The sequence below is a fragment of the Choloepus didactylus genome, chromosome 6, assembly GCF_015220235.1.
Source record: "Choloepus didactylus isolate mChoDid1 chromosome 6, mChoDid1.pri, whole genome shotgun sequence".
Lineage (NCBI taxonomy): Eukaryota > Metazoa > Chordata > Mammalia > Pilosa > Megalonychidae > Choloepus > Choloepus didactylus.
The window spans coordinates 134,916,260-134,943,427 of record NC_051312.1 but is presented as its reverse complement, the minus strand read 5'-3'; the positions used below and the strand labels follow the sequence as shown (position 1 = coordinate 134,943,427).

General features: G+C 53.6%; 4 protein-coding genes across 15 annotated transcripts in view; 1 reads left to right on the top strand and 3 right to left on the bottom strand.

The window, feature by feature from the left end:
* The window catches only part of CBL (Cbl proto-oncogene), a 100,612-nt gene extending 98,465 nt beyond the window's left edge, over positions 1-2,147 (bottom strand). Inside the window, exon 1 of the mRNA XM_037841716.1 lies at positions 1,834-2,147. Within this exon, the coding sequence (XP_037697644.1) occupies positions 1,834-2,025 (192 nt within the window). The 5' untranslated portion in view covers positions 2,026-2,147. The remainder of the gene's footprint in view (positions 1-1,833) is intronic.
* Positions 2,148-5,884: 3,737 nt separating this feature from the next.
* On the top strand, positions 5,885-9,454 carry CCDC153 (coiled-coil domain containing 153). 2 transcript variants are annotated; one of them, XM_037839150.1, is made up of 7 exons: positions 5,885-6,238; positions 6,526-6,606; positions 6,720-6,785; positions 7,216-7,335; positions 7,806-7,898; positions 8,876-9,006; positions 9,257-9,454. In XM_037839150.1, the coding sequence occupies exons 1-7, from the start codon at positions 6,169-6,171 to the stop codon at positions 9,383-9,385; spliced, it is 690 nt and encodes a 229-aa protein (XP_037695078.1). In that variant the 5' UTR covers positions 5,885-6,168; the 3' UTR covers positions 9,386-9,454. The 2 variants fall into 2 exon arrangements, with proteins under 2 accessions (XP_037695078.1, XP_037695079.1); XM_037839151.1 differs by lacking the exon at positions 6,526-6,606.
* Positions 9,455-9,679: 225 nt separating this feature from the next.
* On the bottom strand, positions 9,680-13,826 carry PDZD3 (PDZ domain containing 3). Of its 5 annotated transcripts, XM_037838771.1 has the most exons (11): positions 13,796-13,826; positions 13,348-13,375; positions 13,130-13,203; positions 12,604-12,815; positions 12,217-12,406; positions 11,976-12,112; positions 11,494-11,698; positions 11,106-11,302; positions 10,781-11,008; positions 10,431-10,631; positions 9,680-10,180 (listed from the first exon to the last, which is right to left on the bottom strand). In XM_037838771.1, exons 1-11 carry the CDS (start codon positions 13,809-13,811, stop codon positions 10,151-10,153), a joined length of 1,518 nt encoding a protein of 505 aa, XP_037694699.1. In that variant the 5' UTR covers positions 13,812-13,826; the 3' UTR covers positions 9,680-10,150. The 5 variants fall into 5 exon arrangements, with proteins under 5 accessions (XP_037694699.1, XP_037694700.1, XP_037694695.1 ...); XM_037838772.1 differs by lacking the exon at positions 9,680-10,180 and having other exon boundaries at positions 10,491-10,631; positions 11,104-11,302; XM_037838767.1 differs by lacking the exon at positions 9,680-10,180 and having other exon boundaries at positions 10,491-10,631; positions 11,106-11,414; positions 11,494-12,112.
* Positions 13,827-14,313: 487 nt separating this feature from the next.
* NLRX1 (NLR family member X1) lies at positions 14,314-27,047 on the bottom strand. Of its 7 annotated transcripts, none has more exons than XM_037841708.1 (10): positions 26,594-27,047; positions 24,433-24,558; positions 23,849-23,918; positions 23,327-23,415; positions 22,172-22,791; positions 20,959-21,780; positions 17,077-17,672; positions 16,680-16,766; positions 15,671-15,922; positions 14,314-15,240 (listed from the first exon to the last, which is right to left on the bottom strand). In XM_037841708.1, exons 2-10 carry the CDS (start codon positions 24,500-24,502, stop codon positions 14,919-14,921), a joined length of 2,928 nt encoding a protein of 975 aa, XP_037697636.1. In that variant the 5' UTR covers positions 24,503-24,558; positions 26,594-27,047; the 3' UTR covers positions 14,314-14,918. The 7 variants fall into 7 exon arrangements, with proteins under 7 accessions (XP_037697636.1, XP_037697639.1, XP_037697637.1 ...); XM_037841711.1 differs by lacking the exon at positions 26,594-27,047 and adding an exon at positions 26,483-26,503; XM_037841709.1 differs by lacking the exon at positions 26,594-27,047 and adding an exon at positions 25,456-26,468.
* Positions 27,048-27,168: the final 121 nt, after the last annotated feature.

Genomic DNA, 27,168 nt, shown 5'->3' with positions numbered 1-27,168 from the left:
CTTATCTGGGCTACCTTGTAGAATAGGATTATCTATACCATATCCTATATTTATAGAGACAGACAAGGGTTTGATGAAAAGTTTATTATTTTAAGGAGAGATCACTAATCAATACAATTTTGAAACACTGAATCCACATCTCTCCAATTAGAACTGCAAATATTTTTTCTACTCCAGGAAAACTTTTTTAGTCCATAATTGTAAACCCCTAAAACGTAAACCTACAAACTTCAGATTTTGAATACATTCAATATTAAAAAAAAAAAAAAAAAAAAAAAAGGCTGTCAACGCATTTAAAGTTTCCTTTCCATGCCTAACTTCCTGTAAGGATGTGAGGATTTTTATTACAATTTCTAATAATGAAATTAGCACTACTACACCAATATAATCAACATACAAATACTTGTGTCTATTAATTAGAATACTAACTATTTCACATGACAAAAAGCAGCCCTGAAAAATGTGGTTCTAAACCACTGGTATGCAAAATAGGAGTGTTCATTCACACGCAGGACTTATTAAGCATTTATATAGCATATTTATATTTGCCAAGTGCTCCATAATCATTTTCATTAGCTATTTCTAGTCCAAAACAACCAGTGAAGAACTTTACAGAAGAGGAACCGAGGCCCAGAGAGAAGCGGAAAAAGAAAAAAAAATTTTTACCCTGGAGGAAATGACACCATTCTCTTATAATATGCTCTTAGAATAAGGATACAATATCCTTCCAATCACTTTCCATTCCACTATGAATTTTCCCAAAATAAGTTATTTATTAATGAATGTGAAAAATACCAAAGAAACATTGTATTAAATTCTAACAAATCATTTGACTGCTTACACACTTGGAAGGAAATGCTGTATTTCATTAAATAGACACAACTATAAGGAAGTAAAAATTCTCCCAATTGCCAAAATTAAAGTGGCTAAATATAAAAGTATTATTTTTCACACTTGCTTTTTTTAAAAAAAGGGTAATAAAAGAAGCTCCTCAAACAAACTTTAAAGTCAACTCCTGTAATAGTTAGGCCCGTTAATAATGAATGTAGACCCCCATCCATCCTACAGAAGATAATGTCTAAACAGAACTTGTGGTTTAATCAGTGCATATCTCAGCACTAGCAATGGATCATATCCAATGTTTTGGAGAATAACTAAAAACTTGAGCCAGAGCTCAATGAAGAAGAAAGTTCCTTCCTTTCTCCATCTAAACACTTACATCTCTACTTATTTTATCTTAGTGTAACATCTTGAATGAGAAAAAAAACATAGGCTCACCCGCAGCACAGTTCGCCTGCGGAGGTGCCCTGGTGCCAGGTCTCTCGATCAGACCCTAAATGTGATTCCCTAGCCAGATCTACACTCCGCTTCCAGCTAACAGCCCTAGCCGGTAAATCAGACACTCTTCCTCCCCCTCCCTCCTATCTCTCGGGGGCCAATTCTGTGACCCACACCTCTAAACCCTGCAGAGCCCCAAACTCCGCACCCCCCCCATTATATTTCCGCCCCAGTGGCTTCCCACTTAACCTTCACCCCAGCCCCCACCCCATCTTTGTCTCACTACCCCAACCACAACACCTCAATGTTCCCCCACTCCCAGCCTCACAGCCCTTCCCCCACCGCCGACCCCTACCTTCCCAGTCCCTCCCTGTTCCGCTCCTCAGAGTCCCCCAACCTCTCAGGCCCCCTCCGGGTTCCGTCACCCCAGCTCCTCGCCTCCCTAGGCTCTCGTGACCCGTCTCCTCCCCCAGCTTCCTCTGTCCCTTCCTTCCCCTCCCTCCTGCCCCTCCGCCCATGCCCATCCCTGCTCCCGCGGGTCCTCCGGCCTTTCACCTTGTCCATGAGCTTCCAGCACTTCTCCACCATCTTCTTGTCCACGGTCCCCGGTGGGTGGGGGCTGAGGTGGTGGTGGTGGTGGTGCGGTTGGAAGGCGTCCTTCATGAGCCCGATCAGGCCTCCGGAGCCCGAACCCCCGGAGCCGCTGCCGCCCCCGGCCCCAGAGCTCTTTTTCACGTTGCCGGCCATGGCCCGGGGAGGGTTGGGGGCCCAGCCGGGTACGCCGGCTCGGCTCTGCTGCAAGCGAGGGAAAGGAGGGCGTGAAGGAGGGGCCTCTCCCGGCCGCCGCCGCCGCCGCCGGCTACTCGGGCGGAGGGAGGAGCCGCCACTGGGAGGGGAGTGGGCGGTGCCGAGAAACGCGGGTCCGCGCGGGGCGCGCCCCCTCAGTGCGCGAGCACGAGGGAGGGAGCGCAGGCGCGCGCCGGAGACTGACTGACAGACGAGCTGGGGGGAAGGAGGCGGCCCTGTCTGCACTGGGTAGAGACCCCTCGTGCGCCACGCCCTGCAGAGCCACCCGCGTACCAACTGCTCCCGGAAAGCCGCGGCGAGGTTTCCGCGCGCGCCTCTCCCGCCCCTACCCCAGGGAGTGGGCCGGGGCGGGGCCAGGCGGAGCCTCTGCTTGGGTCCCGGCCCACGCCTGCGCCCTCTGCTGGAGATGGGGAGAAGAAAACGGTCTAAAGCGGAGTCTGCGCACTAGGCAGAAGCCGAGGCCTCCATATTACTTGTGGGCTGCTGGCGCTTCTTGAATGGGTCATTTGAAGGTTTAAACTAAGGCAGCGATAGGGAGAATGTTAACGTCAAGCCTTTCCCCCACTCTTGACCAAGTGAGGAAACAGAGGTTAAAGCTATTTGTTTCTTCACTTTGTATGAGAATGGTGGGGAAAGAAGGGAAGTTAATTGTCCACACCCTGGTATTTTAAACTCTTAAGACGGGACCAAGGACAGCAACGTAAATGCTGAAGATTGTTCGAGTCTGATTAGACCCCCGAAAGGATTGAGGCACTCAGGCTGTGATCTCTTCTAAAAGGCCCTTTGCCCTCTTGAAAACAAAGCATTTCCCCATGTTTGCTTCTGAATACTGGTTCCTTTTCTGGGAATCGAATATCCACTTAAGATTCCCCTGCTCGGCACACCGCACCGCGGGTCTGCAGGACCGGCGCAAGGCTCCGCCCACAGAATCCGACAGACCGCTGCGGGGCTGGTCTGAGGAGTTCTCGCTGCACCCAAGGGAGAAAAATGCAGTTCCCAGGCATTTCCACTTCTGTAATCCAAAAACTCCGTTGGAACGAAAAGAGGAACATCCCTTCTAAAGAAGGAAGTGCCCTGCCCTAATTTGCTCATTCTGGTCTCAACTTCGGGTGCTTGCGGGACCTGATGTGTCAATAAGTACTAAGTTCCGCTTAGATCTCCTCTCGGTTCTAACACAAAGCCTTTGACTGATTAGGAAATTAGAGTTTATCACGTATTCCTTTGAGAGGGGAAAAATATCTCTGGACTCAAGGACCCTTCAGCCAGACATCCTGATTCTGTTTGCGATTCAATCATCTTTATGCAGGAATCAACATTGTCATTTCCTAGCAGTTAGAATTTCGTTTTATCAGTTCCTATCTAGAAGGTGCAGAAGGGCATTTTTTTTCCCTTCGTAGCCAAATCCTAGATGTAATGGAGTACAGGAAGAAATTAACCCTGTATCTGTGTATGAGCTTGTCTGGGCATACACTATACAGCTCTGGCTTTGTTTCCACTTGCAATTTGTATTCTTTAGTAAGACCTCTATAGCACGGAGTTGTATAATTTGCACTTTGACTCTGTCCTTTTTGCATGATTTTTCTCTAAACCTACAACTGCTCTTTTTAAAAAAGTAAAAAATATAAAATAAATTTATTCTCTTACAGTTCTGGAGGCCAGAAGCCCTCAATTAAAAAAAAAAAAAGCCCTTTATTTCTGCTACAGTAGGCCTTATTTCTTTTAATATACAAATGACCTGTCTCTCACATTTGAATAAAGGAGAGAGAGTGATCTCTTTCTCCTCTGTGTCTCTTCAAAACTCCCTGACAGGATCATTTTCCAAGGAAGACAAGAGTTCTGCTTGAAATGATGTTTCCTGTTATCACTTCTAAACTGTAGGTAATAAAAAGAGACAGGAAGATTAGCCTCTTTTTTAAAAAAATAATTTTTATTTGGCTTGTTTTAAAAAATGTTCTGGAGATAGGATTGGATTGTTGATCACAATGCCATACAATGCCATTCCCAGTGCTGGTTATGTTAGAGCTGTCTCAGCTTGTATCATATAATGTGACATGTGGCCCTCTTCTTACTCCATTTGGCCTTCACCCCAAACCACATCCTCATTCTGCACCTGAAAGTCAGTTAACTGAACATATTTGTAAAGTAAGTGCTCATCTGATGCATGATACATGGTTTGTATGCCATAATCTCTGTCCTCAATGTGTCATTTCATGCATCAGAATAACACAGACACTAATCATCCCATGCAGAAACTCCCCATAGCCTTCAGGATGAGAAGGATGGGAGCAGGACCCCCCCCCCCCCACACACACACACAGCATTCCTCAACAGAACCAGAGGGTTCTAGATGGAGAATAAATGAGAAACATGCTTCAAGACTAGAAGAAAAGTATTCTCCAGACTTGGAAGATGTGCACATGATTACCTGACCCAGAGTCACAGTTGCCTTAAGTACCTGGAAGGGCAAGCCTGACTCCTCTCTTCACTCTGTAAGGGTCCAGAGCAGTACCCTGAAGCCACCAACGTGACAAATAAACATGAATCAGCTTCTGCCTGAACTGCCTGCTCCCCAGAGGAAGGACTTTTTATTCCCAGATCTTATGGCTGTTTCTACCAATCTGCTCCTGACGACAAACAATTGACGTAATAAGTTGAGGGGGACAAGGATGGAGAGATGCATCCAAAGAGAGAGACTGCAGGTCCCTTAATCTACAAGAGGAAAGCCCTGGAGTTTCTTCTGTTTTCATTCTAGCAAGTCTGGTGCCCAGAGATCCCGATGGAAGAGAGACAACAAGGCTCCAGAATGGCACAAGGCCGGAGGGAGGGTAGAGGCTGAGTGACTTGTCATACTCCCTTCCCCAGATTTGTTTCTCCAACCACACATGACTCCAGCAAGATGCTAGGAAGTATCCTCAAGAGGGAGGCAACCCCAACATTGCCCAGTAAATAATTTAAAATGAAAAAATTTAAGAGACTGGGAAGAAATATGTCAAATAAGAACACTAGAGGGCGCCCCAGCCAACACTATGCTTCAGGGAGCGTTGCAAAGGAGTTTCTCAGAACCTGCCTGGAAACCAACTAGATAAGGAACAGGGGAAGTTTAGGAATCCAGAGGGAGGACAAGACCTCACGCCTCTTGTCTCTCCAGCCAGTCCCCTTTCCTCTACACCCTGGGCTCCGTGGGTCTGCTGCTCTGTGTCTCATTTCTCTGAAATGGGAAACTCTCCGACCTGCTTCCTGCATCTCCCTCATATGCCATAGAATGCCTTTACTGAAGAGCACCTTGAGTTTTAAGCCTGATATAATGTCATTCTGCAGGCAAGCACTAGGGCTGTAAATTGCCCAAAATGGCTATCAGCAGTCCTCTTCCCTGCATCAGCACAATAGTATTATTTCTGAAGTGTACAGCTTGTCATTTGTATGCCTCTAAATTGCAGACTGCCTATATGGAAGTGAATCGGCTCCAAAGCCAGCCCTTTCTTCTACACTTTGGATTTGGGGAGAGGATCGACCTTCTGGAACCTCGGTGTTTTAAGCTGAATGAGCTGAAATAGCTTATTCTACCTTCCTGCGAGCTCCATGTTTCCCAGTTGCCTGGACAACACGCAGTCTCCAAAAACCCAACCTTCCTGTTCTCAGTCCTGCCCCCAACGGAAATTTGCCACCCTGGATTGGCTCCCAGAACCCAGCCCCCTCCTCGGGCTCCTAGCTGGTTGGAGTTTTTCTCTGCCCTTCCTCATTAGTCAGGTCACTCCACAGGAAGCCACAACAGAAGCAAGAGAGGATTCTAGAGGTAGGAAGAGGCAGGGTGAGGGTGTCGGAGGAGAGGACCAGGTACTGAGATTTATGTTCTCCAAAAGAGGGTTGAGAAGGATGACTTCTGGGCCTAGAGCCAGATGGGTAGAGAGAAACAGCTCTGTCCAAGGTTCCAGGAAGACCAACAACTGAAGCTTCTGGAAAGTGCAAGAGACAGACTAGAATTCTCAGTCTTCTGGGACTCCTGGTTCAGCCTAGGAGTCAGAAAAGCATCCTCCTGTCCAGACCTGAACACCAGTCCCCTCCTTCCCCCAGGACAGCAAGGAGATGCCACCTAAGACCAAAGAAAAAGGGGTCAAAGCTGGGGCACAGAAGAAGAAAAAGAATTCGGGTGTTGGTGAGTCAGGGTGGGTGGTGGTGGGGATTCCCCACTTCTCCGAGCTCTGGCGTGGAGACCAAACAGCAGTCCTCCAGAGACTATTTGGCCCTCTGTATGATGAGATGGAGCTTTCTTGACCCTCCCCCGCTCATATCATCATATCCAGGTTCCATGGAGGTGGAAAATTGGGGAAATCAGTCATTTGCCCCCTCCCTTGAGCCCCTTCTAGCCCAGGTTCAGTTCTGAGCCTTCCTTATATAGTCATCACACATATTTTGAATACCCACTCTATGCTGGGCTGTGAGGATGCAGCGGTGAACTCAGTAGACCAGTAGATGAGATCTCTGCTGACAGGAATCCATCATTTAGGTGTCCTGAGACCTCAGGTAGGAAGGAAGTCCAGGGTCTGGGTGAGGACGGGAGGGGAACTAGGGGGGTTGCTGAGAGCCTCATCAGCTGGGGCTCTACAACTCCCTCCTCTGCCACTTTGCCAGGGCAGATGTGGAGGCCGAGTCCAAGCACAGGCTGGCAGTGCTGGAGAAGGAGTTGCTTCGAGACCAGTTGGGTAAGAAGGGCAGACGGTCCGGGAGGCCAGAGGGGAGGAGCAAGGAAGTGTTTCTGTATCCACCACCTCCTCTCATCCCCCTGGAATTGGAGGTTTGCAGCTATGGCGGGGGGCTAAGCTGACCTCTAACCGTCCCCTAATGGAAAAAGACTGTCACAAGTTGGGATTGTGGGGTGGGGTAGGCAGTGATGTTTGATGAGAGAACTAGGGAGCTATTTTTACAGCCAGAATGTGGAGGAAATTGTTGCTCCTTAGTAATGAAGCGTCTGTGGGATTCGGGGGGTGGGAGTTGGGAGAACCTGGAGAGAGAATGGGGGGCTGGATGCTCTACCTCCTGGTTTCTGGAAGTGGGCAGGGTCCACCAAGTCCATGGGGCTGGCTCAGTGGGGACCCCAGCCGGTCCTGAGGGCTACTCTGGGACTACCCACAGCTCTGCGGAGGGATGAGGCCCGCCAAGCCAAGGCCTCCGAAGACCGGCTGAAGCAAAGATTGCAAGGGTTGGAGGCTGAACTGGAGGGAGCCCGAAGTGAAGGGAAGGCCATATATGCAGGTGTGCGGTGGGTTTAGCAGGTGGGCAGGAGGCAGGGCCCTGGAAGAGGACAACCAAGAAGGGACACAGGGAGGACTTCAGCCTGCCATGCCCAATCTCAGAACAAATGAGGCAGATCCTAAAGCACCCAAAGGAGTCCTCTGAGATCCTAGGCAGGGACCTTCCAGGATCCCTGATGCCCTGTGCTTGATGCTTCGCAGGTTACAAAATGCAGCGATAGCCATTATCCCATTCATCCCATGGGAGTGAGCAGGGGGCAGGCTAGAATCCCCATGGGGATGGGGAGAGGAGCCTGGTTTCCTCTCCCTTCCCCAGGTTTTCAGGGACTCCCAGCTTCTCAGAAGGTCTTTATGCTCCCATCCCACTGGACCAAGCAGAAGCCCCCTGAGCCCTCCCCACCCACAATTTCATCTCCTTTCTCCACCCTTCCATCGCCACTGGGTCCCTGGCTGCCACTGGCCCTACCACAGAGATGAGTCGCCAGTACCGGGCCCTGCAGGAGAAGATGGAGACCCGCAGCAGGCAGCTGGAGGAGGAAGTGAGGAGCCTTCGGGAGCAGCTGGGTAGGTTTCCCACTGTCTAAGCTTGTTTCACTGACAAGGTCCAGCCTGAAGGGATGGACTTAAGGTGGTCCTTCTCCAGAAGGCTGCAGCCTGGGCTCTCATCACTTTCTCCACTGACTCTCCCACCATTGAGGATCGGAGCAGAGAGTTCAGGATGGCAAGAATATATAAATAAAAAGAGACTTAAACAGATCATTCCAGGAGGGAAGTCCTTTCCCCTTCTTGCTTAGTCTCTCCAAATGCAACCCTCACTTCCTACTACTACCATCTCTCATGAGCAAAACCTAGTCCCTCTTAGTTTAGCTGAGATAGAATTTTTACACTGAAACTAAGAGAAAATGTTAGACCTATTTACTTCTATATCTCCAAGGCCAAGCATATGGTAGTTCTGCAATAACTATTTGCCAACTAAACAACCAAACCCCCTAAATAAGCAAAACTATAAAAAACAGGAAATCTTTGTTTTTCCCCCTCTTGTTTATAGGATAAAGTCAAAACACCTTAGCATGGCACACAAGATCTTTCACAATTTTGGCCTCAAAATTTTCTTATCCTAAAATAGCTTCAGTTTAACTACAGATACCCAGAGCTGCTAATCTGGCATGCAGAATCTGGGTTCCTTTCCTGATCTCTGCCTTATCTCAAATTCAAATTCAACCAACAAGTATCCAGCACCTCCTATATACCAGGTGCTTTCCCATACATTAGTCACATTTAGCTCTCACAGCACCTCTCTATTTAAAGAAGAAGAGATTGAGCCTCAGGGAGAGACGTGTGTGAGGTTGCACAGGTAGGAAGGGACAACAAGCCTTTGCACCCAGAGCTCAGCTCTTTACAGGGACTACGGGGAAGTTGATGACCCTGGGGGAGCATGGCATGATCTCACTCAGGTTCCACTGTTCGGATACTTCTGGAGGCTCGTGCAAAGGTGGAGTGTTGCCATCCCGTCCTCTTTCATCCTTTCTCCTGCCCCCCAGAGAAATGCCAGAGGGAGGCTGAGGCTGCCCAGGGAGAGGCTGAGCAGGCCCTCAGAGAGCGGGATCAGACCCTGGCGCAGCTTCGGGCCCACGTGGCAGACATGGAAGCCAAGTATGAGGAAATCTTACACGTAAGTACCACCCTCTGGAGCCCAGCCATCCCCATACCCAGCATACACATCCCCCTACCCCACAACCCCAGTGTCTTCATGGGAAACTCTGCTCTACCTTGAGGGCAGACAGCCAGGGGATACAACTGTGCCTGCTCAATGAGAATAAGAACTTTAGCAAATTACAAACAATGAAGGCTTACAAACCAAGCTGGGGCATGCCCCACCCCTGCCCTCTGCCTTCCTGGGAGCTGAAACCTGGTATCCACAGGGTAGCCTGGACCGGCTCTTGGCCAAGCTGAGAGCCACCAAGCCTCAGTGGGATGGGGCTGTGCTGAGACTCCATGCCAGGTACAAGGAACAGCTGTGCCATTTTGGACTCAACCCCCTGGATCTTTGAGGCTGCAGGACTGCAGACTCTGGGACTCTGTGAAACCCCAACAATAAAGCTGTCTTGATATACAACTGAGCAGGGCTGACAGCTATGGATGTTTGGCAGAGATGAGTGCCTCTCGTGGGGACATCTTGGTTCTGGGCTGACCCACTGCCCCAAAGACTGAATGACAGGAGAGAAATTCACAAGGTCTAAATCCCTCTCCCACAGAAGCTGAGCCCCATGCCTTGAGCTCAGGCACTTTCCGCCCCTTGAAACTACCACCCCCTGCCCCCACCACCACAAACACAGGCAGCCAGATTTGTCAGGAAAAGCCATTTGTATAACATCAGATGCTATAGTGACCAGCACCAGAGGGAAGGGAGAGCTGGTCTCCAAGCTCTTGCAGCAGGTCCAGAGTCCTGAGCAGGCCTAGGGCAAGTTCCAGGTGGCTTCAATCCTGGCCAGCCCCATGGCCTACCCTTCTCAGGCACAACCACATCCTTGGGGCACAACTTCCCCACAGCTCCCAGGTGACCTCCTCTGGAGCCAGAGGGGAGGGTCAGCTGGGAACAGACTCCCGCATGGGTCTGCCTGAAGACTCTGGCCACACCCTCTGTGGGAGGTAGGTCCATGCGAACAGAGAGACACTGTGGGTTGTCCTGTGATTGGAGGCATCCAGAATCCTGGAGCTCCAGCTTTTGGCTCTAGCTTTTGGCTTAATGACAGCAGCTCCTCAGGATGGAGAGTGAAGACATTCTCCTGGGTAGATCTGTTGCAAGCAGGATTGCTCTACAGCAGATCTGAGGCCAGAGCCCAATTCTAAGTAGAGAGAGGAGGAAGTTGGTCATTCAGTGACCAGGAGAGTTTCTTTCCCTGTCCCCACCTGCGCTGGAATGCCTAGGAATGGGACTGTTTCCATGAGTCCTTCTGTTCCCCACCTACCACAACGTTTAGACCCAATGTGCATGCCCTGCACTGCTTTGCCCTCCAGCCCTCCCATGCTGCCTTCCTTTCCGGCTCCCTTCTGAACTCTGGCTGCTCAATGTCCCATCTGTCTCCTCCTCCTCACCTCTCCAGACCCTAGGAGAATCCAGTCTTCCAAGCCTTGCTGAGACCTGGCCACTAGCTTCAGGCAGAGGGGTGGCTCAGCCTCAGCCAGCTGCTGAAGCCTTTCTGGGTCATTCTCTCCACCCACAGGACACCCATTCACCTCCAGAACCACATCGCCCATCTGCAGCCCTGCCTGGGCAGCTGAGCCTCCTGGGGTCACCTGGAGGTGTCGGGGTAGGAGGAGGATATAGAGTATGGAACACCATGGAAAATTTTGCCAGGTGCTCTAAGGCTGGGGGAGGGAGACAGAGGAAGACTCATTGGGAGACACTACTCTAAAGGCTCCAAGGTCCACGGGGCATCAGTTACCTGGGAGATGAAGATATCAGGGCCACTGGCCACACAGCTGAGCCGGAAACCATAGCCACCGCCAGGCCCAGGGTAGAGAAGGCACTGGCGGGGACCAGGAAGGACAGGAGCCACAGCTGTGTCTTCAGCTGCTGGGTCCCTGACCTCAACCAGAGGGGCTGAGACGATGTCCTGGGGAGAGGCAGGAGCCTCTGTGCTCTCCAAAAACAGGAGCGGGGAGAGGCGAACCTGGAAGCAGTCAGACAGACCAAACCCGTTGCTTCTCCCTTGACTGGAATCCTGCTCTATTCCTGCCCCCTCCCCAGCCCTTGCCCTCAGCTCACACCATGCTGAAGAAGCGGTCAGCCTCAGGATCGATGACGGTGAGGGAGACGCAGGCACCCTGCGCCCGGATCCTGGACACCGTTTCTTCATGGCCCAGCCCCTCCACACTCTCCCCGGCCACAGCCACCAGCCGGTCCCCAGCCTGCATCCCGGCCTTCTCGGCTGGCAGTCCTGGCTCCACCTCCCGTAGGAACTGTCCTGGGACATAGACATCCCCATTGCTCCTCCCCTGGAGGACTGACCCACAGGGTACACAGGAAGGGGAGGCCCAGGCAGAGCCGGGGCTTGCAGGGGGACATGCCTTCTGTGCCTGGAGAGGTGTATATAAACACTGCTGGGCCCACCTCCAAGGCCTACCCTCCCCACCCAACCCCACAGCTCCCACTCACCAAGGCGACCGCCAAGGCCCTTCTCCTCCCGGAGCAGGAACCCGAAGCCCTTGGGCCCTTTCTCTAGGTGCAGACAGCGGGGCTTGGCAGGCAGTGCACAGCCCTCTGCCAGGGGCGCAGCCAGGGGCATTCCTAGCTGGCGACACTGTTCCTCCACCTCTGGCCCTGCCACCAGCAGGGTCACCTGCTGTCCACTCTGCCAAAGCTGCGGGGACCCAGCAGGGCATCAGCCTCAACCACCTGGGGGGGAGGGGGAAGGGGCAGGCACCTCTTCCCATCCCCTCCTCCCAGGCCCAGAAATGAAGCACAAAGCAGAGGGAGACAAAAAGCCTTGGCATCAAGCAGCAAAGGGAAGGATGGTGATGGAGGTAGAAGATCAGATCAGGAGAGGAGGCGCAATGCAGTGGGGGTGGGGTGGGGAAGTCTGCTTCCTGAGCCAGGGGCCCCAGGCCCACATGGGCAACAGAAACAGGCAACCATACCTTCCTGCTGAGTTGGTGATGAGTGTACTTCTCCACATTGACCCCATTCACTTCTAGCAGTCGGGCCCCAGGAGGTACCCCTGCCCGCTCAGCTGCTCCCCCAGTACTTAGCACCAACCAGAAAGGACCCTGCTTTCCTAGAAGCAAAAAAAAAGGGCAAGCTCCAGCCTGCTACCCACCCAGAGAATGGAAAGCCATGAGCTCTCCCCTCCTGCCCTCCCTCCCAAGCCTCTAAGCTCACCATGAGTGACACTGAAGCCAAAGCCACCCTCATCTTTCATTATGTGACACAGCCGGGGCCGGACCCCTGGGCCGAGGATAGGACAGTGGTGTGCAGCGTTCCCCTGCTGAGCTCGGGCCACGTCATGCACCTGCCGTGCCCAAACCATCAGCAATACGCGGGGCCCGCTGGCCCGGATACGACGGACCACCTGAACAGAGGGCAGGTGGGGTGAGGTCCGGCCAGGCCCTTCTTGCCAACTCCCCCTCCCAAGCACCTGTGCTTTTCACTATGGGAACTAGCTGTCTGGATGCTTTCTCCCTGACTTGGGCACCCCTAAATCCTGGGGGGACCTGTCTCCCTGAGGAATGCTCTCCTGAGCCACAGGGAGTTCTAGTCCACCCTCACCACTGCATAGTCTTCGTGCTCCACGTCATGGCTGTTGACCCCCAGGATGCGGTCCCCCTCCCGAAGACCCTGGCGCTGGGCTGAGGAGCCTGGCTGCACCCTGCACACCACGTGGCCAGCCCCACCCAGCTCTGGCCGCAGGTGGAAGCCAAAGCTCCTGCCATCCTCTTTGCTCAGCAGACAGAAGCGAGGCCGCTTCAGGCTCCAGGGATCTGGAAGAAGAGGGAGGCACCAGAAAAAGGTTGGCGAGGGGGTGTGGCCCAAGCACAGGCCACCGTGTGCCTGGCAGACCCTGCTCGCCCATAGGGCAGCGTGACCAGCCTCCACCCCGTTCGGGGCTGGGCAGTGGGGCTATAATGGAAGGAATTGCCCAGCCCCTCCTACCTCCGTGTAGTAACTCCCAACCAAGGCTCTTATCAGAGGGAGATAGAAGCCAATAGTTACCAAGGAGATAGGGGAGGCCAAGTGGAGCTATGGTGTCTCCTGGGGAAAGGGGATGGTTGCCAGGGGGCAGGGAGGGGGTTACCAGAGAGGTCTTGTTCTTCAGCCAGGGAGAGGACAGGATTATCAATCCCCAGCTTCGGGTTAAACTCAAACTTCCTACAAGGAGGCGAGGAGGCAAGTGGGAGAAAGCTCTGCTTCTGGACTTGGATTCCAGGCTCTGCATTAGGAGCTTAAGGCAGCCAAAGAACGTCGCCACCTTCTCTTCCATCCTCCCCTTGCCCCAACCCGCGTGGCACTTACAGAGTTAACGAGGCTATGTCCCGAAGATCTGCGAAGCGAAGAGGTGGGTGAGGGCAGGAGAGGTACTTTCTTCCCTCCAGTTCCCACGGTGGCAAACTGAAAGACTTACTATGGGAACTCCCAAACTTAAGGACTTCTCCCCTGGGTTCTGCTCCAAAGGTGTCTTACCTTGACACTGATGTTGCACACTGGGCGTTTCTGTGCATTACCATCCCTTCCCCTCCCCCCAAGTCCTTAGCACAGAAATCTCAGCATATCAGCACAGGGCGTGGACCAGGAAGACAAACGCTCATGTCTTCTCTTCTAACTCCCCGTCTGTTTGCTTCAGGGCTCCAGGCCCCAAGGTGGAACCCCCCTGGTCCCAGAGCCTCAGCCTCTAAATCTGTCCCCTGACTGCCCCAAAGTCCTCCCCTCGCCTCCCCAGAAAGGATTTCTTCTGGCCTCCTACCTGCAGCTGTCTCCATAGCTGGATCAGTGACCCCAGGGCTCAGGGCGGGGACAAGGTCCATCGCAAGCAGCTGACCCTACCCCCGCCCCCGCCCCCACCCCCGTCCCGCCTCCTTGAAGACGCTGCTGTGGAGGCAATGGGGTAAATGGTTAACTGGTTAACGGGGATAAAATTCTTGTCCCGTTGGGAAGCGTGCATGGTCCTCCTGTCCCCGTTCCTGGGCCCCAACATTCTCCAGGGGCCCTCTACTGCTGTCCCAGTTTCCCCTATGTGCAGAGAAAGGCAGATTGCCGATCCCTGTAATTTCAAGCCTGGGGAAAAGGGCCAGAGGGGTTCCATGGCCCAGCCTGGCCCATCCCCACCCCAATATCTTGTTCACGGGCTCCCCCAAACCCCCACCACTCTGAACCTAGTGCCCCAGAAACACTTGCTATAGAAAATGGCCAGGGTTTTAACTAGAATGACCCAGGATAGTGTTCTTTCTTGACATCAGGCAAGTAAGAGGAGGCCACAGGAGGTGAAGACACACAGCTCTTTAATAGCAGCAAGTCGGGGTACTTGCCCCTGGGGGCCACAAAGCCGTAGGTACCATTATGGTAAAGGGGGTAGGAGGGTGAGGAGAAAGCACCAACATGAGAGCTAAGTGGCCACTGGCATCCTCAGTGTCCACAGACAGGCATAAAGGCAGCAGTAGAGGTGGCTGGGTGGCCATTTAGACCCTCCAACTTATCTTCTGGACGGCAACCCTCCTGGCCTGGCGGACATAAGATTGCCACCTTGGGACATTACAAGAGGCTCTTTGAGAGGAGGAAGAGTCAAGGTTGGTAGCGATGCTACAGGGCAATCTGCCCGCTGAGATGCCACCTCCTTTGGTTCTTTGAGAAGGGAGAGGAGGCACATTCCATCTACAAGCCCAGAGCATTGATTTCCTACCTTTGACTTTGGAAATTCTCGACCTGGGCACTGGCTGGACACGCCCTAGGGGGGCAACTGGCACTGCTGTGCCCATTCCTTTGCCTCCAGCCCTGAAAGGGTCTTTCTAGAAGGAGCAGTGCGAGCCAGGAGGCCACAAAGGAAAGGGGTTTGTTTGGGGGCCAGTGGTCATACAGTTAGGTGCCTGCTTTCAGCTTCCTGGGCCTCCCAACTGCTCCAGGAGAGCCTTGACCTCGCCCTCTACCCGCAGCACCTGGGCTTTGCGCCACGGGTTAAGGGTGGCACTCCGGCTATCTTCCAGGTCCCGCAGCAGGAGCTCCAGGTGGCGTCGGACCCGGCCCCGATCCCAGCTGTTGAGGTTCCGCTGGACTTCACTGAGGATCACTGACCAGTACTCGGACACTGCTGTCCCCTCTGTCAGCGATGCCACGACCCGGGCACCGCCTTCGGCTGTGCCGCCCAAGTCCCGCAGAACCTGGCGGCCCTTGGAACTCAGCTCATTGAAGTAGAGGCTAGCAGGGGAGAAAAGAAGCCATTCAGCAGGGCTTGAGGAGGAAGAGGTAGAGAGAGGAGGGACAGGACGTCAGGAGGCCTGCCCCAGCTGCAGAACGCCATGGGCAAGTGTCTGCAATAAGCCAGAGATGGAGGGTGGCCAGTGGCAGGCGGGGACCAACACTAGAACTCAGCGGCAGGACGAGGGATGGTAGAATGGGGCCCCCAGGACCTTGGAAAATGGTGGGGGAAATCAGGGCAGGGCAAGGGCCAGCCACAAAGAGGGTGGGTTGGCTCAGCCCGAGTTGACAAGGATCAATCAGAAGCCAGGAATCAAGGACAGGCCCCAGGCAGGGACCACAAGCACCCCCTAGAGTAGGAAAAGTGCAGTGGAGAGAGGGAAGGACTGGAGGCTGAGGGTAGGGGCAATGGGCCCAGGGCAGGACTTACTGCAGCAGCTCCAGGGAAGGATGCTCCCGGGCAGCCTTGGCCAGAGCCAGAGCCGCCCGGTTGCCTGCGCCGTTGTAGGCCACGTTCAGCTCCTGCAGCTGCCGGTTGCGGGCCAGCTGGGCAGCCAGCAGCTCCAGGCCCTCGTCCCCGAGGCCCGTGTGCAGCAGGGACAGGTGAGTCAGTGAGGTGTTTCCCGCCAGCCCCTCCACCAGCAGGGCCACACCTTCCGCCGTCAGTGGGTTGTTGGACAGCCTGTGGTCACAGTCAACCCACGGTTATGAGGGCCCTCCTCCTTGCAGATGTCCCATGCTGGGCGTTGGGCCAAAGGGGTGCACTGCCTGGGGTGGAGCTGAGGCTGGACACAAAGACATGCAGGCCCCAGGAGAATCGGTGATGGGGTGTACTTTCGTGGGCAAAAGCTGGCTTTCCTTTCCTCTTCTCCCTCCTTTCCTTTCTCTCCAACTTCCTTTTTCCCTTTCCTCTTCCTCGCCTTGTTATTTCCCTTCTTTCTCCTTTTTCCATCCCACTCAAGCCCCTGCTTCTTCCCCCTGTGAACCCTCATTCTTCTCCCCCTCCTTTCTCCCTCCTCCTGATTCCAGCCAGAGATTGGGGACCCAGGGGTCTGGATTGTTAGTAAATCAACCAACATTTTGGAAGCATCTATTGAGTGCCAAGCATTAGGGGCATCCTTGTAAGGCCTCAGGGAAAATCCTGGTTGGGGATCAGTGGCACTGCTATCAGACATCCTGCCTGGATATTATTCCACCCCCTCATCCCTGCTCCCTACCCCCAACCCCATCCCCACTGATTTTAGCCACAGAAAAGGCTTTCTTAGCACCTACTGCTGGTGGCATCTTTCCCCCTACACTGTGGCTTGTTCTGGACTTGGGGGCAGGAGGGGGCCTAGGGTGGGCCTGTGCTAGATTGCAGGGCAGGAGCTCACTCTTCACCCTAGGTGGCTGTCAGGATGGCCAGAACCTCCCCTCCAGGCCCCTCCCTGGGCACTCACCGCAGGGTGGTAATTTGGCACTGGTCATGTAGCAGCAGGTCTCGGAGGACCCTGCAGGCCTCAGGGCCCAGGCTGTTGAGTTGCAAACTAGAACAGGAGAAGGTGGACAGAGAGAGGGGCAGCAAGAAGGAAGGAATTCAGCATGGAGCCCAGTCATTCACTGTGCCCCTTTCTCACCATCCTGCCTCCTGCAGCCCACACCTGCTCAGGCCCCCAGCGCCCCCCACCCCCATTTTTCTATTGCTCCTATCAGCTCCACCCAAATTAAATTTCTCCATCCCACCTCTTAGCCCTTCCTCAGTGCCGCTGGTTTCTCCAGCACCTTCTCTTCCCACCTCTTCACCTCCAGCCCTGTCCCCTCCTCATGCCTGTTCCCAGGGGCAGGACGGGTGCTCACCCCAGCTTCCGGGCACGCAGGAAGACAGGCATGAGGGTGTGCAGCCCGGCAGGGTCCAGCTGGCAGGAGGCCAAGTTGACCTCATCCAGGGCATGCTTTCCACTGCCCAGCACGGCGGCCACCACGGTGCACTTGAGGGGCGTCATGCGGACGCCTGCCAGGTTGAGTTGGCGCAGGGAGCTGAGCACTTCAGCAGAGAAGCGCTGGTTCTGGAACTCATAGTGGAAAAAGAGGTGGTCGAGAAGCTCCGAGGGGGGCAGCACCTGCCGGCCCAGAGTGCCCAGCTTCTTCTTGATGGCCTGGGCATTCTCCAGGGCATCCAGGTTCTTGATGGGGCAGCCGAGCTGAGCCAGCATGGCCCGGTTGTGGGCAGAGAGAAGACCTCCCATGAACATTGGAAAGAGCTCAAAGACTTCATCTTCAGGGGGCTCGTCTGGGTGGCGCCGTGGGCCCTCCACGCCCAGGATACTGGCACCCATCTGGTCCAGAACGTCATCGTTGTAGTAGTCCTCCTCCCGGAACATCTCCAGCACCATGGCCTGAGCCACTGCCTCCCGGCTCTTACCTACCACTCGCCCAAACACTCGTGGAACTACCTGGGAAAGGAAGCAGGGGAGGGACACTGCAGCCTCCACGCCCCTTCGGGAGGGCAGCACCAGGCCCAGGCACCTCGAAGCTCAGCTTAAGTTATACTGCAACAGTCGCGGAACCTCCCCTTGAACTCGCAGCACATTGCATCTGAGCATACCACTCCCCTGCTGCAACGCCTTCCGTGGCTCACTACTGCCCGTGTGGCAAGCTCTAAGCATTTAGCCTGGAATACAAAAGTTTTCTTAATCTGACCCCAATTTGACCTTTCCAGAGTCATCTCTCACATTTGTTCATGCATTCCAACCCTAATTTTTCTTTTTTTCCCAAACACCCCATATATTTTCAAGCCCAGGAAACTGTAGGAAGGAATTAGCTTCAATTATGCACTTCATTGGGTGCCAGGCAGGGTGTTATAAATATATCACCATCATCATCAACATCATCATGGCATCTATGATTGATTAACCCCTACTAGTTCAAGACCCTGCCTGACTTGGTCCCTGTCACTCTGGTGCCCTGATCAAAGGCCTCTCAAGCTCACTCACTGCACTCCTGTCCTCTCAGCTTTTCTCATTTTCTTGACTGTGCCAAGGTTTCTCCTCCTTCAGAGCCTCCACAATGCCGTACTCTCTTCTTGAAATATTCCCCCCACAATTCTTCACCTGACTAATCCTACAGGGAACGGACCAAATGTCCCTCCTGTAGACCAGCTTTCCAGAGCAACCCCTTAGAAGGTCCCTCCCATTCACACTTGCACCATACCTGGAAATTTTCTTTCTAGGCACTTAACCACTACTTTCTGATTATATAGTTACATTTACATTTTTATATTCAGACTGTGAGATCAGATAGGACAGAAACCTGGGGTTTTGAGAAATGTTTTTTGTCCCCCCAGACTCTAACACATTGCCCTGGCACACAGCAGGCACTCAACTATTCACTGAAGAAATGAATGTTTGGGGAGGTTTGCAACATCACCTCCCATTCTTGCAATGGTGCCGAAAGGACAGAACGGTTCCAGTCTTCCGGCAGTGCCCTGAGATTGTTTTGCGGCCCTTCCTCTAATGTCTGGTTCAGTGTTTTGTTTTGTTTTTTTCACTTCCCCTATGTGAAGTTCCTGCCATGGAGATCATTGTCTAGTACCCTTCCCCCCAGCAATCATCTGGTTACAAGACCAGAAGACGTCACCCTGTGAAGTCCAAGCCAATAGGATCATGAAGAAGCAAATGGGTTCTGCTAGGGAACCCTCCCTAAACTGCGGTGGGCTCTCGAGATAGCTGGGGTGCTTTCTGAATCCCGACAAGAGACCAGAGCCTCTCATAGCAACCCAGGTAAGGGAAGCACATCCTCAAAACTTTGGGGCAGCCTCAACAGTGGACATTACCTGGCTGTCTGAGGTGATGGTCTGAGAGGGGGTGGGCTGCATGAGCTTATTTTTACATTTATTTAACAAACATTTAAATAACACTTACTGTGGGCCAGACCCTGAGTATGAACTCATTCAATCCTCGGATTAGGCCAGTGAAATAGACTCTATTATTATTTCCATATAACAGACAAGAAATTCGAGGCACAGAGAGGTTAAGTAACTTATCAAGGTCACACAGCTGGTAAATGGCAGAGCATGGATTTGAACCTGGAAAGCTGCATGACTGAATCCCTGCTCTTAACCCTTATGCTTTGCTGCCCATAAAAAGGGAAACTTGTTGAGATTTTTGCCAGCACCGATCAGGGCTTTGCCCCCTCGAGACCAACCTGAGTTACTGAAACATTCCTAGAGAGGACAGGGGTTACTTAGCAAGTCACCACCTCTTGGCAGAAGTTTCCATACTACATCAGCAGAGTTTGACAGAAAGAGCTCAGAATTCAGAATCACAAAACCTGTCCCAGCTATTCTACTTATTATATGAATGACCTTGGGCAAGATAATTAGACTGCCTGGGCCTCAGTTTCCTTTGTCTAGAAAAGGGATCCTAACAGTACTTCATTTACAGGGTTGATGTGACAAACTGAAGAAAGAAACCTGAGACACCACCTGGCAGACATCAACAAAGCATTTTCTTCCCTTCAAAAATTTAACGCATCCGCCCTGCTCCCAGCACAAGCCTCAGGTCTGTAATTTGGTTTCTGCAGTGGACCTGCACCCAGGATGGCTGCCCTAAACCAATTAGTCTTGCCATTTATCCTGCCAGTATAAATTAATAAAATGGTGTCTGCTTTATAAACCCGTCTCTGGTGATTTAGTTAGGATGAGTCACCACTCCCAAAGCCTGATCACCTCTGGGGAAACAGATGGAATTGAGTTCCTGGACCTGCAAAGCTGAGGACAGACCCTGGGCTGTAGTGACCTCTGCCTCCCAGCAGCAAAGCCTAGGAGGAGAAATGCAAAAAGAAAACCACTGTAGGCCTGTAGGATTGTTACTAAAGTCCCTGCCCCCTCAAATCCCCCTTTCAGCCTCCAAGCCCTCCCCAGCCTTGGGGCTTCCCTCTCCCTAATCCTTATACTATAGTCCCACTAAAAGCCTAACTGCCTGTGCCGGTTTGGATGTATTGTGTTCCCCAAAACGCCATGTTCTTTGGTGCAATCTTGTGGGGGCAGAATTATTAGTGTTGATTAGGTTGGAACCTTCTGATTGAGTGTTTCCATGGAGATGTGACCCACACAACTGTGAATGACACCTTTGATTAGGGTGTGACCTCTTGATTGAATGTTTCCATGGAAATGTGGCCCTGCCCATTCAGGGTGGGTATTGATTAGTTCATTGGAGTCCTATAAAAAGAGCTCACAAACAGAAGGACCTCAGAGCAACTGAGAGTGATATTTTGGAGGAGCTGCAGCTGAGAGACATTTTGAAGACAGCTGTTGAAAGTTGACAGTTACATTTTGGAGAATGCCATTTTGAAACACAACCTGGGAGCAAGCAGACGCAAGCCGCGTGCCTTCACAGCTAACAGAGGTTTTCCAGATGCCACTGGCCATCCTTCGGTGAAGGTACCTATTGTTTGATGCCTTACACTGGATACTTAATGGCCTTAAGACTGTAACTTTGCAACCAAATACACCCCCTTTATAAAGCCAATCCACTTCTATTTGCAAAGCAGCAGCATTAGCAAACCACCGGAACACTGCCCAAATCTGAAACCAGAGCCCAGAAGATGATTCACTCCTATGCAGAAAGTAGCAGTTTCCTTCTGGGAGAGGAGTAAAGGTTGAACAGGGAACTTGGGGGGCTGACAACCTGGGGTCCTAGGGTGGGGAGAAGCAAGGGTGGGGGATGCCGGGGCTGTTACCTTGAGCAGGTTGAAGAGCAGAGGCAGAGCCCGCAGGGGCAGCAGCTTGGCCATGATGCCCAGGACCAGGCTGACATCCTCTCCTACACGGCCCACAAGCTCGGCCACTTCCTTGCCCACCTGCTGCAACATCGTCTTCCGCAAACCCAGCACAATGTAGAGGGCAGCCAGGTATTCCTGCATGGCGGGCACAGTGAACACGAAGGTGCCTTGGTGCCCTGGCTCCACGCATGGGGCCAGAAAAAACCTCAGGGCATCCCGGCGGAAGATGTGCAGCAGCTGGAACTCCTCTTCCATCTTGATGCCAGCCTCCAGGCATCCTCGGACGTCCTCTTCTGAGAAGTAGGTCTTGCGCGAGGACACCCCCTCGTAGGCCAACTTGCCCATGGTTCGGGCTGCATAGGCCATCAGGGTCAACTTGGAGGGGTCGGTGCTGTCCAGTGTCTCCCCACTGAAGTTGAGGCGCAGGAAGCTGGTGTAGATGCTCGTGAGGGTCTGACCAGGAGGCGTGGGTGCGTGCAGAAAGTGTAAGGTGGCACAGACGAGCCAACAATAGGAGGGCAGGAAGCAGGCGGCGGTGATCTGGTGGTGCCCCTCCAGGTTCCGGGAAAGCATCTGCACCAGGTTGTCACGCTGGGCCGGGGAGGCTGAGATCCCCGCACCCCCAGCGCCATACCCGCAGTCTGGCTGGTTGAGGCGGAGCTGGAAGTAGAGCTTCTGCAGGTTGGTATCGGAGAAGCCGCAGATCTCGCCATAGCGCCCCACGTACTTGCTGGGGATGCGGCCGACAGCAGAAGGCCGGGTGGTCACCAGGATGCTAGCCTGGGAGGGTCAGGGCTGAGCATTAAGAAAGATCATGGTGTCCTGACCACCTCACTCCCCAGGGAGCCCCTGAAGACTGAGTGCCCAAGGAGGAAGGTGATGATGATGATGATTATAACTACCGATTACTGAACACCTAGTATGACCCAGGGCACTGCACTAAGCACTTAACGTGCAACATCTCGTTTCATCATTATAACTCATGGAGAGAAGAAAGCTGAAGCTTAGAGTAGTTAGTGGCTTGCTCAAGGTCATAAGGTTGGGAAATAGAGGGGCCAGAATTTGAATTAAGCCAGAGCCTGTGTTCCCACCCAATAAACATGTGGGCACAGGACACCAAAATCCTTAGGGAGCAAGTCAGGAGGTAGCAGTGGCAGGCCAGGGCACCCACCTCAGGCAGCATGTATTTGCGCAGCAGGTTGACGATGACAGCAGCTGGCGCCTGCAGCTCCTCGGGGTTGCTGCAAAGCCCTGCATCCGCCAGCCGGAAGCTGAGGTTGAGATGCTCCAAACCGTGGAACACAAAGAGCAGGCGGGGCCCGGCGGCAGCCATCAGGGGCAGAACCTCCTTCAGAGGCGTGTAGCGCTGGGCCACAAGCTGGTGCAAGGAGGCCGGGGTGGGGCCCAGGGACGACAGGTCCTCACAGGAGAAGGGGATGAGCAGCTCGAAGGCCGGCAACCGCCCATGACACCAGTCCAGGACCATCTTGCGCACCAGTGTGCTCTTGCCCGTACCCACCGTCCCATAGAGCACTACTGTCTGCACCCGGCGCCCACAGGCGTCCGGGTCAAAGAGCTGAGACAGGGCCAGTGGTGGGAGCCCAGCCGGGGGCGGCTGGTGCTCCAGGGCCAGCTCTGCAGGTGGGCGAAGCAGCACATCAGGGGTGCTTTCGCAGATCACGGGGTCCACATGCACCGTGTCTAGTGCAAAGGTCGGGCCAAACTGGCGCTCCTCCCTGGGCAGCCGGCTGAACCACTCGATCAGGTTCCGGCGGTGCCGCTGGATAGCTTCTGGAAGGGAAGGCAAGGGAAATGGGTGAGGGAAAGGGGCTGAGAATTGCAGGAGCTCGGGGTGGGTTAGGGTGGTAGGAGAGCCAGGGTAGGGACTCAGGACACAGCAACAGATGCTGAGGCCAAAATGATGTTGGGCACACAGGACACTCTCAAAAAATACAGACTGTCCAGAAAGTTTGGAATTCCTATGGTAGAAAATGGAGAGCCACTGGATGAGTAATGTTGGGTGTTAGCTGGCTGGTTTCATGGTTCTCTGTGTACAGCCAGCCTGACTGCTAGACCCAGTTTGTTGAAGGCAAGGATGGTATATATCCCTCCCAGGGCTTTGCACATGTTACGTGTGCAGTCAGTCCATAAGAGCTGCTGGAAAGGACACATGGGCAGATGGACGATGGGGCAAGGGAGGGAGAGTGGGACCTCCCAGTGGATCCTCTACACTTCCCTCGTCCTGTTTCTCCTCTAGCACCTGTCCCTTCCCTGGCATCCCACTCCACCCCTGTCATCAGGCTGACTGAAGAGCCAGTCCCTTTACCAGCTGCAGAGATGCTCCGGAACAGCTGGCCTTGTCTCACCGATGGGGGAGCACTGCTCACTGAGCTCCCATGGTGGCGTATAAAGGCCCTGGGAGCAAAGAGAAGGAATGAGTGGGGTTTGGCTGCCACTTGGCTCTGAGTCCAGGTCTGTCTGGACTGCCAGATTTCTGGCTTCCTAAGATCCAGGCCTAATACTGGGCACCCAAGTTGAGAGCCTTGGCTGACTCACACCCTTCCCAAGAACGGAAGTTTCACCCTAGCCCTCAAGCTCCCCACTGCTGACTCGCTGTCTAGAACTCAGGCTGGCCACTGCCAGACTCCACCCCACTTCCCACAGCTCCTCCCTTGGGATGACCACTATGACTTCGGCTGTCCATGATCTAGGCCAGCTTCCTCCCAGGCCTGGGTGATGACTCTAGACCCTCCCCACCCCCAGAAGGCCAATCCCCCCTCTTCCCCCACCCAGGGGATCAGGCTAGCTCCAAGTCCTGACCCTTCCCAGTCTACCCTGCGTGCCTCACCTAGAGGGCCCAAGGGGACGGTCCCCTCTAAGTAACCAACTCCAGTGGGTCAGGAAGGGGAAACATTCACCTACAGAGAGAAGGGAGAAGGAACAAATAGCACAGACAGATCCCATCCACAGATTCCCACCAAGACACAGACCCCCACATGTACATCAATCCCCCATTATTTGCTCTCAAAGCATCATGTACAACCCCTTTGTAGCAGTTATATACAATTTTATATTTCATTGTGTGATGATTTAATTAACGTTTATCACCATGAGAGCAGAGAGTACATCTGCTTTTGTTCACAATTTTTCACTTAGAATTCAGCACAGGTCTGCTACTTAGCAGGCACTCAAGAATGCAAAATGAAATCAGACAAGTGATCTTGAACTTATGTTGCTACAAGGGACCCTCAAAGTCATCTACTCCAACTCTCTTATTTTGAGATGGGAAAAGGGAAGCTCAGGGAGGTGAGATGCCTTGTTCAAGGTCAGCAACTAGGAAACTGCAGAGCTGGGACTAACACACCTGATGTCACCATCTAGACCTGAAGTGGAAGGGAGGGAGGTGGACAGAAATCCCTGTTTCCTGCTCACCTGGTAGCTGGAGTCCTTTTCCCAGACTGGAGCCCCAAGAGGCCCTAGGCAAACAGTGGCCCCACCGCATGGTGGAAGAGAAGGTCAGAGCCCAGGGCTCTTAGCATTACCTTCTATCCAGCTCCCCTGCAAGAAGAATGGTGAGAATGGATTGGCCCTTCTGTAAATTTCAGCATTGCTGAAGCCCCATCCTAGCTTTCAGCTCTCCTCCATTTCCTACGTCTACTACCTGAGTGACCCCATTTTATCTCCTATCACCACCTATTGCCTGTCCCCTGATGCTTCACAAATGCCTTTCTCCTGAGTTCCAGCCTCACAAACTGCTTTATTTAGTATTTAGGGGCCTTTTTTTTTTTTTTTTTTCGCTACCAACAAGCTCAGACGTGAGTCCTTTGTTCATTTTCAGTAACTTTTCTGAGCCTCAGTTTCCCAGTAATAATTATTCACTCTCTTTTTGCCTTTGTTACTCTGTTCTTAGTTCCTTTGGCTGAGTTTTAATGGTTTTATCTTATTATCTTCTCCATGACTTTCATGTCAGCTGCCTTTGAGGCTGGCATAAATAATAAATAAATGAATGAATGAACTTCCTGCCTGACATCTCCATATGGACATCCTGCTAGTACTTCAAACTTCACGCCTGCCAAACCAAGCTCAGCATTCCTCTCCCCTTTTAGTGACTTTACTGCAAATCTTCCCATCCATGCAATGTTGACTAGAAGGCTGACCTGTTTGTCTTCAAGTCCTTCTTCCCCCTCCTGCAGTCAGTCGAAACAGTCCTACCAATTCCTCCTCCCAATGACTTGTCTGTCTGTCCCTCTGCATCATCCCTACTGCTAACTCAGACCCTCCCAGGACTCCCAGGAAACCCCTTCTCCTCACTGGCCTCTCTGCCTCCAATCTCACTCCATTCCATCTTTCCTCCAGCCACTGATCACCTCTGTAACATCCTAGGTTATTTCTAGAGTTGAAACACCAGGGCCACACAGGGTATTTTCCCAGTCAGCCCATCTGTGCCCCACTCACCAGGCTCACTGGATTCTTGCTCCAGCATTCCTAACCTTGTTCATATGCTTTTCAGGGCTTGGAATGACCCTTCTCCTCTGTCAGAATTCTACTCAATCCCTTAAGACCCCGCTCAAAGGTCCTGTCTTCTGGAAAGTCTTTCCTGGTCCCTCTGAGCTCCCTTAACAAATGGGGTGGGCTTCTATTTGGCCCCTGGTCTCCTCCACTGGGACTGTGGCTCAAGGACAGGGCACAGGGAGAATCAGTGGCACTGGCCAGACCTTAGTGGGGCCAACCAATGAGGGGGTTGCCTGGGGCTCAGAGCAGAAAACCCAGGGCCTGGGGGAGGGTTAACAAGAGGGCTTAGAAAACCTGAGAAAGCTCAGAGAAACTGGCTCAGGGAGTTAGAATCAGACCCAGGACCACTGAGTCACGATGCGGCTCGTGGGGGGCAGGGCAGTACCCCCCTCAACCATCACCCCAGGGGTCCACGGCAGTGAGAAAAGGAGGGGGCCCAGCAGGAAAAGTATCCGGGCTGGATTCCCACAGGTTCAGAGCCCCCCACCAAACTGGGTCCCAAACACTCTCCTACTCCCAACTGGCTTCAGAGCAAGAGAGAGAAACTGCCGGACTGCCCACCAGTTCCTGCTCTCAACTGACCGGAACCTTCCAGCGGCACCGGCCCAGGCCTCCCCGGCCCCGCCCTGCTCTGCCCTGGGCCCCGGGCCCCGAGAGGCGCAGCGGCGCAGCCGGGGGCGGAGGACGACGGAGCGAGCTAGGCCTTTACCCGCGGCTGCACAGGCCCGGGAGCCCGCGGCCCGGGGCGGTCGGCGGGTCGGAAGCCGGCGGCCCCGGCTCGCTCCCAGAGTCCCCGGCTCGGCGCGGCGCTTCCTGCTCCACTCCGCCCGCCTGCGCGGAGCCCTGCCCGCCCTGGCATCCGGCCCGGGCAGCGGGCGCCAGAGAGGACGAGCCGAGCGCTCGGGCCCCGCGGGGTCCTGGCAGCAGGGGGACGGCGAGAGCAGGCCCGGGATAAGGACCCCTTCCTCACCCGTCCGTCCAGCGCACCCGCCTCCGCAGGGGCCTCAGCGCCCCATCCCGGCGGGCCCTGCCCCTAGTGCCGCCCTCTGCAGTTTACCAAGCGCCAGTAACACCCACTTACCTCACTGACAACCTCCGAGCAGGGCTTGTTGCTTGTCCCCATGTTACAGTTGAAGAAACTGATGCCAGAAAGGTGCAAAGACTTGCCCAGGTTGACTCCACTAGGAAGTGAAGGAGTCAGAACCAGGATATAGTTCTTGGGCCTTCCTACCTCACCCCTGGGCACCCCCAGGCCATCCTTCCCTCTGTCCCTCTTCACTTCCTCAGCCACCTTCTGGCTTAGACCCAAACCCAAGGCCCTTTTGGACCCACACTTCCGAACGTGCTCTCTTCAGACCTTACACCTCTGGTGTGGCCTCTGGTCGGTTTAGTCAAGAAAGGAGGAAGCTTGGTGGCAGAGACACAGCTACCACCCCAACCTGCTCTTCTTGTCTAGCACCCAATCGTGGCCTGACCCCAGGGTTTCTGGATCCACAAGGCCCCCACCCTCATCCCTGTGCTTCCAGGAGGGTCACACCCAGGCCCACGTGGCCCAGATGGAGGAGCCGCCCACCACCCACAGCCAGGACACGCCTCTACCCGCAGCAGAGATGTACAGTGTGCAACCAGCAGAGGTGCGGATGGGGAACTGAGAGA